Source organism: Terrapene carolina, unplaced genomic scaffold (genome assembly GCF_002925995.2).
Source record: "Terrapene carolina triunguis isolate 2854851 unplaced genomic scaffold, T_m_triunguis-2.0 Scaffold85, whole genome shotgun sequence".
Lineage (NCBI taxonomy): Eukaryota > Metazoa > Chordata > Testudines > Emydidae > Terrapene > Terrapene triunguis.
Window position 1 is genome coordinate 35,131,894 of NW_020664436.1, and position 10,664 is coordinate 35,142,557.

The 10,664-nt window shown below is 41.0% G+C and overlaps 1 protein-coding gene across 2 annotated transcripts in view; it reads right to left on the reverse strand.

Annotated features, from left to right (window-relative positions):
• The window catches only part of SNX9 (sorting nexin 9), a 96,376-nt gene that overhangs the window by 11,379 nt on the left and 74,333 nt on the right, over positions 1–10,664 (reverse strand). For both annotated transcript variants that reach the window (XM_026649736.2, XM_026649737.2), the window contains 3 exons: positions 5,419–5,495; positions 3,871–3,960; positions 1,899–2,013 (listed from right to left, as the gene is read on the reverse strand). In XM_026649736.2, coding sequence (XP_026505521.1) covers positions 1,899–2,013; positions 3,871–3,960; positions 5,419–5,495 — 282 coding nt within the window. The remainder of the gene's footprint in view (positions 1–1,898; positions 2,014–3,870; positions 3,961–5,418; positions 5,496–10,664) is intronic.

Below are 10,664 nucleotides of genomic sequence, written 5' to 3' on the forward strand. Positions count from 1 at the left end.
AAAGAACATCACTTACTGAATTCTCAACAACTTGAATTGCAGCATCTTGATCTCTCATTCAAATACTGATCCAGCCTGCCTATTTAACTTGCAAGATCTGATAGAATCACAGAATTTAGCAGTTTGGCTTGTGGCTAGGTATGGACAGGGCCGGCTCCAGGCACCAGACAAGCAAGCTTGTGCTTGGGGTGGCAGATTCTACGGGGCGGCATTCCGCCCAATCCTAAGGTGGCATGGCAACTTTTTGTTTTGTTTTGTTTTGTTTGCCGATCCGGCTGCCCTGTAGGGGGTGGCAGCACGGAGGAGGGGAGCGCCCTGCTGGGAGTGGGCTGCATGCTCCGTCTGCCCCAGCTGGTGCCAGGTCTGTAGCAAGCCCAGCAGGGCAGCCTGCGTCCTTCCCTCCCCGCCGACCGGAGCGGCACGGAGCCCTCCCGGCAGGTGGCGCGGCGGTTGGGGCCGCGTGGTGAGTGCCCCGCTGAAGCCCTGGCCGCCCTCCACTCTCTCCCCCCTGCTCCTTCTCTCCCCCCCCACCCCCCCGCTAGCTGGGGCGCGCACTCCGCTGCCTGGGGCACGTCTGCAGCGCAGGGAGTCCCCCTGCACCCTGGCTCCGGCCACGCCGCAGGTTTTTTTGTTGTTGTTGTTGTTGCTTGGGGCAGCAAAAAAGCCAGAGCCAGTCCTGGGTACAGAAGTAATTCTATAGAACACAATCAATACCCAGCAGATAAGATCTACCCTCAAGAAAGAAACAATGGCCTTCTTTAGTTTTATATCCTGATTCAGGCAAGCACTTACGCACATGTTTAATGTTAGGCACATACTTAAATGCTTGCCTGAATCATTGCCGTAATGTATCTCCGATAAATGCCTCCCCCCCCCCCAGTTAAATATGTTTTCAAAATCCCTTAGTCTGCTGCAATGAAACAATATTTTTCAAGGCTAATAAAAAACAGAAATAATTATGGGCAAAAATAGCCAAGTTTCTGAAGAAAGGAACAATATGGTCACAAGCAAACCTAAAAAACATCTTTATTGTCTTAAATAGTAATCTCTTTTGTTGAACAAATATAAAAAATAGCTTGTGTGTAATACCAGCAAAAGAGGTTTATAGCAGTTCCTGTAATAGTGCCAATTAGGACCAGAATACAAACATTTAGGGATTAAAAAGGAATTGCTTGAATCTGAGGGGAAAAAAGAAGTCAGTAATTACTTGAGACAGAATTTGGTTCTAACCTCTCATCAAGAGTCAACACGTCCAGGTTCACAAATTATTTTTTCTAAATTAAAATGGTCACATCAAGTCACCTTCCGATTCCATATTCAGTTACCGAACTAAAATATCATTAATTAACACAAACTATTTTGTTTGGGGTGGAAAGTTTTCTGAGTACAGCTCTCTCCCATAAATGACTCCAGCTACTCCTCTTCTTTGAAACTAAAATGTACTTGCACCAACTCTAAAACTTTGGCTGTAAAAAACAAGTATTTTGGTACTAAGTAAAATACCATTTGCTTTTTATCAGACTTGAATTCTCAACAGCAAATGCAGTTGGTGACATTACCTAGAAGAAAATTCTACTCGCAAACCTAGGAAGGCAGCATTGCCTAGTGCTAGAGCCCTAGACTGAGACTCAGGAGGCCTGGATCCTACTCCTGGCTTTGCCACTGACCTGCTGATGACCTTGGGCAAGTCACTGTCCCTTTGTGCCTCAGTTTACCCATATGTAAAATGGGAGGATATGGACCTAATTTGTAAAGCTCTTTGAGATTTATGGATGAAAAGCGCTTAAGAGCTAGATATTCTTATTCCTAGTACAGCACAGAATTTCCCTTTAAAATTTTCCTCTTAACTAGTCTTTCAAAGTCTGTAACGTTGTCACTGAACTTCAAGTTTGTTTTACCTTGTAATGCATAAGCCATGGTGCTTACACGCTTCACCATGTTCTGCTTATCCTGTGGTGTTATTTTACTGGTTGCGACTAATTTATCGCTTTCCTTCACTTTTTCTATTGCTCCCTGTTAAGACCAAAATGCAGGATGATTAAAACAGCAATCAATTAAAGGTTATCATATTAGCTTAAAACAGGGCTTCTCAAAACTGGGGGTCGGGATCCCTCAGGCAGTCACAACGTTATTACATGGGGGGTCGCGAGCTGTCAGCCTCCACCCCAAACTGCGCTTTGCCTCCAGCATTTATAATGATGTTAAATATATTTTTTAAAGTGTTTTTAATTTATATGGGGGGGGGGTGTCGCACTCAGAGGCTTGCTATGTGAAAGGGGTCACCAGTATAAAAGTTTGAGAACAATTGGCTTAAAACAATAACTAGACACAGACCCATAGCATGTGTACAAAATCTGATTTTGCCTTTCAATATTTTCCCCCAAAATGTGTGTTTAATTTTAGATATCTTTTGATTATGCCAGTAGGGAGGAAATGGCAGAAGACATGAGCACTGATTACAAGCATACTGAAACAGGGTTTGATACACAAAAGTTAACATACATATTTAAAAGAGGGGACAACAGGCCAAGCTTCCAAAACATAATGGATATGTAGATGGAACATATCTAAACACTTCCAGCTTCCAAATGCTTCTAGGACCTATTCATCCAAGATTTGTGCAACATAAACTGCTTTAAGAGAACTTATTTCCCAAAAGGAGCCATTTACTATCAGTGACCTAATGACGTTTATGTGGCCTTTGACCTAGGAAGAATAGAGGCTGAGTTTCATAGAACTAAACTTAATGCAAAAAATAATAAACGTACAGAGAATTGGTTTCAAATGCACTCTCTTCACACTAAATATTCAGCTGGCGTGAAAAAGAGCCTTTTCTCAAAGGATATTCTATTAGTGAGGGTTCTTGCTTTAGGCTTTAATCAACAAAATTTACCCAAAGCCATTTTTCAAAATTCAGATTTGAAAAATATTTTATGTACTTTAAAAAATTGGGGGGTGTTTGGATTTGGGGTGGGGGGGGGGTTCACACAATTGTTCTGGTAGATTCCTCAAATTGTTTTGAAAAGTTAAATAATATAGTATATCAAGACACATTAAGTTGTCAAATTCAGTTTTGCTTGTAGCTTGTCCTGTATAAAATGAGAAAGTGTTCTCTGAACTGAAAATTTAAATGGCAGGAAAATTTTTTAAAATGTTGTGATAAAAACAAATATTCAGTTAGAAAACAAGTCGTAACTAGTTTTTTTTTTCTGAAATGTATGCAAACATTCAAAACTAGAAAACCTATTTGTTACATATATTAATATACTGTACCACTGATATCCAATTATAAACAGGGTTTAGCAAAATATCTTTTAGTAGGAATATTTAGTCATTTGTGCTTTATTTGTGGGAGAATTAAAGGTGTGCCTGGCAAGTCAGCTACTTAGAATGAGCCCTTTTTTTGTGCTCATACAATTTTACATACTATAATTTTTTCTGTATTAATATTGGTCTATTCTTATATCTGATGGTCACATTAGCTTCATTAGTTGTATAAAGTTAAAGGATATTATTAGCCTCCACCACAATAAACTACTTTTAAGGTTGAATAAATGCTGATGAAAAGCTAGAAATTTCATGAACATTATTGCTAAAAAACAATAGTTTTAAAAAAGGCCTTTAAAAAAAATCCCCTCCTCCCCTGAGAATTTCTCATTTGCAAAGATTCCATTGCTATCTTCATACAGGTTTCCAGCAATACTGACATTAGGGGTATGGGCAAATTGAATATCTGAGTGCAGGACAGGCAAAGTATTGATTTTGCACATGCACACCCCTCCCTTTTACTCCTCACTATGCCCCCAAGTTCATATATCCTGTGAACTCCTCTCCCATCCTTCCCCCACCCTCAGCCCCCAAAAAAGTTACCTTGTGAGCTCCTATAATGTCAGGGAAGCAACCGAGAAATCCCTTGTATTCGTGATTAGTTTCCATCAGAAAATGGAGATCTTTCCTTGGCTAATAAAGAGAATTCAGCAATTATTAATAAAGAAATATTTATGCCACATTAATGTCAGAATTTAATAGAAAGTTACACATATTGAACAAGAGCTGTAAGGCCAAAAAAATATCCAGAGGCAAAAGAAGAAGAAGAAAAAAAAAGTATAACGTGAGAAAAAGATGACTATTTAAAATTCACTGCCACCCAATGTAAAGATCACTAGTTCTAGATAAAGGCAAGAATTTATGGATTTTGAAAACACTTTAATGTCCAATGTTTAGCTGGAATACATGTAAAGGTAGCGAAGATTGACCCATTATTTTTAATATATAAGAATATATCAGGGAACAGAAGTTCAGGGGCCTCAGTGAACATAAAATCAATAGGATAAACACTCAGTGCCACTTTTAAAAAGCTTGTGTTCTGTATTTTACTTAAATTATTGTAGCTAATTTCAAGGTTCCACTGAAGAGTTTTTCCAAACACAGCGGTGACAAAACAAATCATTATGCACAGATACACACTGTGCAGATAAATGTACCCAACCAGCTATTACCTTCAAAAAGTTATTTGTGTTTTTAAAACACCTTCACTTCCTAATGTAACAATGGATTTGAAAATAACTTTGGACTCTGGAGATTAAGCATTACATGAACAGTCAACAGGTCCTAAACAAAGCCAAATTTAAGGCTCGAACACTGAGGCAGGTACAGGATTTGTTTTTTAAAATTAGGGACTTACAAGTTAAACCCAATGAAGTAATGAGACAAAACAATACATACGAGGGGCAGCATGATCTAGATCTAAGGCCACTGTCCATACTAAGAATGTTTTTGAAAAATTTCCCATCATTACTTAATGGCATTAGTAACAGTGGGAGACCTAGAGTTGACAGCCTGTCCTGACACCAAAAAGGTCGCATTTAATCAGTTGTGGGGATAATCAATTTGATCTCTTGAAGGCCAAGATGTCTGATCCAAAGGAGATCCTTTTCTAGCACCATTCTTTCAGCTGACATAGAGAAGAAAAATAATTTATAATGCAAGTTATTACTCCTGGGGAATTCTGTGCCAATGGGCAATGCAGAATTTTGCAGAAATTAAGGTTGAGTGCACAGAATTTCTTTCCCCCACAGAAATGGGCTGCAGTGCTAGAGGGTTCCTAGCAGCTTCAGTTCCCAGCATGCCCTGAGGGAAGGAGAGGGAGGCACGCAGGAAACTCCATGCAAGCCTGGGACCAAGCATCAGGCTGTTTCTCCCTCTGAATCCCCAGGTGGGGAAGGGGGGCAGGGAGGGAATTTGGGGGGCTGGGGGTTGGGTATCTGGGCAAGGATGGGCCCTGCAGCTTCCTTCGCTGGTGCCTGGAGCCGGCCCTGGCAAGAAAGTCAGAGCAGAAGAAAAACATGATGAAATCCCATTGTATGTTGTCATGTAATGTGTATTGGATTGACTTGCATTCTATTAGAGTTTTTATACCTGTTCTGCCACGAGACTGGCAATTTCTTCATATGTTTTTCCTGCTTCTGTTATTGCTTCATTGAGATCAGATTCTCCTAAAAATATATTTCAAATTAAGGTGGAGTAACAAAGTCACAAATACAGTTGCTGAATAAACAAATGATTTTAAAATCAGGCTGGTCTCGAGTAATGAAAGCCTGTGTGCTGCTGTAGTTATTATACATTTACAAAAAATACACAGAAGAGAAAGGGAGCAAACATTGTTCAACTCTGGTATACTGGTATCATAAGTGAAGGGATGGCCTTTAAATTACTAACGTGATAAAAAGGCATGTTTACATATTCGGGCATTCAACTGGCACAAGTTAAACACAAAGTGCCGGTCACTGTAGTTAACATTTTTATTAATAGAACATCTATTTTTAAGAAACATTTAATTATTGTATTTATAAGGAAGGATAGGGATTGTCAGAGGGTAAGATAAGCCTACTAAAGCAGGGGAAGAACCAGTGAAGACATTCTATTAAAATCAAAAAATTAATTGTAGAGGTTTTTTGTTGTTGTTTTTTTTGGTCTCTCGTAGTTAATGAATAATGAATTCTCTTTGATGGTCCAACTAGCAGTATTGCTAATCCCAAGCATTCAAAAAAATCATGAGATTTCAAAAAATACTTTTTGGGTTATTTCTTCTTTGCCATCTGGTTTCTGAGCCTTCAGGATACACTTCGGTAACGTTTTCAAACTTTGCTCTTCAACCATGAGGACTAGAGATTTGTTTTTAAAATCAAGATTGAGATTCTCATGATTGCATGCCTCCAGGAACTGGGGCTTTAAGAAAAATACCAAATACTGTATGAGTTGGTAACACTCATAGCACTACACAGAACAAAGTGTAATAACCATGACATTCTTGCTTCTTAAGGCATTATTGAGTCTTCCTGAAGAATGATTGTAATGATTTTCCATCCTGGCATTAGCTTGTTCAAGTCTTCTTGGCCAACAGAGTTATGAAAATGAGCTAGTGGAGCATATCTGGTAGGCTACAAGTAAGCATTAGAAAAACAACTGCACACTATCCCCTTCTCATTAAAAGGAATCCCAACTATCTATTTTTTTTTGGCCTGACATTTGTTTTGACATTATTATTATGGATATAAATACATTGAATATGGTTATTTCTCCATTTTCTGAAGATCTTATTTACTAAGGACAGAATCTATTATTAATAGCAAGGGCTTAATATTTGGCAACTGAAGAGATGCACCAGAATAAAAAAAATTTACTAAAAGAACCACTTTGAAATTTAGCAGCTGCTTTTTCTCACCAGTGTTAACTGATCAGTGTTAAGGAGAGGGAGAGATACTAAAGTCAGGGTATGTCCTAAAGGAGGAGAAGAAATAAAGGAAGACAGAGTGGCAATCAGACCCAATGTGCAGATTGTTTCATTAGCCTGATTTCAGAAACTGGAGAGCTCCCAGATGTGCACTGCTATGAGCTGCAGAACTTGAGTAATATCTGAATTTCTGGACTTTGATAAGAATGGTGTCTGAGCAATGTTTCTCTTTCTCCAACTTTTAAAAAATGTTTAGTCATGCCACTTTCTGCCTGCCTGGAGTTTTGAAATAACAATTTTGAAGGTAAATATCTTCACAATAAAAGACTTTCAAGATATGTAATTCAGAGGCGATCCCTTCAGAGGCTTGAACTACAGGGAAAATTTTCAAGGAGCACAATTTCCTAGTTTCACAATTCCACAACTGCACAAGGGGGAAGCTTTCTGAACATTAAGACAAGTTGCTGTTTAGGCACCTTTCTCCTGGGCTATATTTGAGACAAAATGGAGCATTGGTTGAATCAGAAAAGGAAGTTAGGATGTTCTGGGTGGTGCTTCTAATGGGGGAGAAGATGGGGGAGGATCACAAGTAGACTGGCTTTTCAGAACACTTAACATTGCCTCTTCCCATTTTAGCAAGAGAGGGTGTGTGCATGTGTTTTTCTGATTGGGTGGGCAAGGTTATCAGGGACTGCCCCTCACTTTCCTCTATCTTGTCCATAATGCACCCAAGAAACCGTCATGGATTGGAGCTGGGGAGAGCATAGCTATAGGGTGGTGATAGGGCATCCCAACCCACCTCTTTAGAGGGGAATCAGGGTGTGGAAGATGGCAAGGTACAGGTGGTGTCAGAAGGGGTTCCACAGGCTACCACCAGTAGAGGTACTGAGGTCTTGCGTCAACCCCAACCAAGCTAGTTCACATGATCCTTTCAATGACAGGAAAGCACAAATGCAAGGGAGAAGGAAGTGCTTTTATTCCTTGTGCAAAATTAAGCAAATGTGTGGCAAGTGTGGAGGTCAGCATGGCACTCAGTGATAGAGGAAAAACTCAGTTCAGGGGAAAACAGGGTGATCCTCAAGTCCAAGGCAGGACCAGGAGGTAGATATGGCAATGTTACAAAAATCCCCATCTTCATTAAATTAGATACACTGGTTTATTCCAATAGGGCAGACAGGTCAGATGTCAATGGGCAGGTTTTTAATCCCTCATTCTAGGTGAGAGTTCACATTTGGGCCAAGAAATTGAAGCCAAATTGGGGGCTGGACCATGTGGTTAGGGCCAAACACTAACAGGAATTTGTAGCTGAAGTTGGTGGGAAAGTATGAGGAGTTCCAATGCCAAATCTTTGGTTGTTCCCTTCACAGGTGGGGCCTCACGGGAATACTGTTTTATTCACTCAAGGCTCTTTGGTGAACCTTCTATTGTGCTTGGTCTGCCACTCCTCATTAAATGCTTTTGTGTGCAAGGTTAAAATAAATGTGACTGGGGTACTCAACTGGCGAAGGGTGAATTAGGGGTGAATCTGCCTGAGGGTAGAACTAAGACTTTAGTCTGTGAGATTCTCAGATTAAGGGTTGTTATTACTCAGATTAGGCCCTGCCCATGAGCTGTCCATATCACACCCAGCTTTTGAACTGTTTTGTATAATACTGGAATGGGCTGTTATTTGTGCAATGTGTTTACCCCTGACTGATTACAATTTGGACAGCTTCCTGTTCAATAGAAGGAATATGGGCCAGGTGAGTGTCCAGCTGCAGGGAACCTTTCAGCAGATGGCAGGATGTTTGGGGTTCCCTTTAACCATAAAGGAAAGAGAAAAGGATCCACATGCAGCAACTGACATATTTAGCATAGAATTAGACACAGCAGCAGGTGTTTCACACCTCCCTGGAGATAATTAGAGGGCTTATGGGTATTGATTCAAGGAACTAAAAGCTCTAAAAAGCAGCAGACCGGCTAAAAACAGCTGCAAATGATCATAAGGCATCCAAACTTGACTGCAAGGTGGTAATGCCCAACAGGGCATTCTGTGAAAACCTAGTAGCTGCCCCCTCGAGTGTTAAGCAGCCCTTGGTTGTCACTGTAACAAACAAGATATGAGAGAATGGGTGGGGCAGGAGAAATGGGGGGAATTCCTGAAGGAGTTTAATATAGCATCATATTAGCAATCCAACTCGAGATACATAGATACAATTGGTGTTAACTCAGAGGTTTTATATTATCAAGAGGATTGATGTATTCAAAAGTGGCCTAAGGAGTGGCTTGAAATGGGTGTACACATCATTATCTGCCAGTTAGTAGAGTCTGTGCAGCTAATGCAGAGGTTATGGGCCAGTGTGTTGCACTGTTATTAAATATCTTTTCACTACAAGACGAATTCTTGGTATCGATACTGGTTTTGCCAATGCTCTCAATTTCAGAAGGGCAGATTCTGGTAACTAATGCTGTTTGCCAGTCAAAACTGGTTACCAACACCCTGTTCTTTGTGGAACCATAGCTCCTGACGGCCTTAAACACTGGCACAGAACTCCATTGGCTCAAAGACATTCTAGGTTTTCAAGGCAGGTTTCACTGAGTTCAGAGTTAGGAAAGGCATCCGCCCACGATTGGCCCATTGCCAAAAGCTCCTGGTGGGGAGATATGTGGTGTGACTAGCGCACCACAGGTTGGCAGCATCCACCATGGGGCCAGTCTGTTGCTAGCTGACAGGATTTGCAGAATAATGTGGGGAGTTTTATTAGGGAAACTCGTGAAGGGGTTGGCCCAGGGTGAGAGGACCCAGCATGCAGGTCAGGCACCCCCATAGCCACTCAGATTTGGTTTAGTCAGAGCCTTGCCTAGACTTTGCCATTGTAGAAAGAAAGCAGTTTTATTTAAAGCTCCTTTCCCTTACACCAAAGAATGCCACAAATACTGTAGTGTAGTCCCTGTGCCACAAGAGTACTCTGGAACTGGCTGATGTACGGCTCAGATAGCAGTCTGTGTTCCTATAGCAGATTCCCAAAATAGATCAGGCAGCACACAGGACCATGACAGTGTTAAAGGCATGCTGCCTGGATGAATGGGTGTATCCAGTAAAAACTTGGAGGGTGTGCTTGCCTCTGCATATGCATGAGTCAGGGTGTGTGTGTGTGTGTGTGTGTATTTGGGGGTCCTAGTTAACTGACAAGATATCAGTTTGCTGTATGATCAGAAAGATTCTTATCTGGGGCTCAATACAGTAAATTTAGCACATACTCCTTTTAGGATTGGCGCAGCCTCTGTGGGCATCGATTTTTGGATGTTTCAGGCTATTGAAGATAAGATGTTAGAGAGCCTATGTCCACGCTATGGAGGAGTCAGCAGAGCAAGTAGGGAGCATATGTTAAAACCGGTTTCTCATTTTTAGGGGAAATCAGAATTAATGTAGCTGTCTGGATTTGTGGGTACTCAATGGTACACTGGCTTCATAAGCAGGTGGTTACATCAGCCGACTGATCTCAGCTGGGCTTCAGAGCCAAAGTTCTCTATACCAGCTTGGCAAGAGCAGCATGTTATGGGACATTCCTGTGTCTCTCTTGCACTAATCTGTGGACATTTTACATTGCCTAGTATGCCGATAGTCCATTAGGGAAGAATCATCTTAGAACTTGCACCAGGCTCAATTTGAAAATTAACAGTCAGTGGAATTTAGGGTGGATTACATAGCTATGGCTAAGGACCAGGTTGGTCTGGTCAGAAACACTCAAGGCAGATGTGTCAGAGAGCTGGCAGACACGCACAAATAGATTTGATCAGGAGAACCATGAAACAAGAAGCTGTCAGTCTTTCTGCCTCTTTTGGATCTGTGCTGATGGTCAAAGAGAGCAGGAATGATGCCCCTGCACCATGGAGGAAAAAGAGTCCACTTATCTGATAAAGGATCCAGTATGTGGTTGAGCTATCCAAA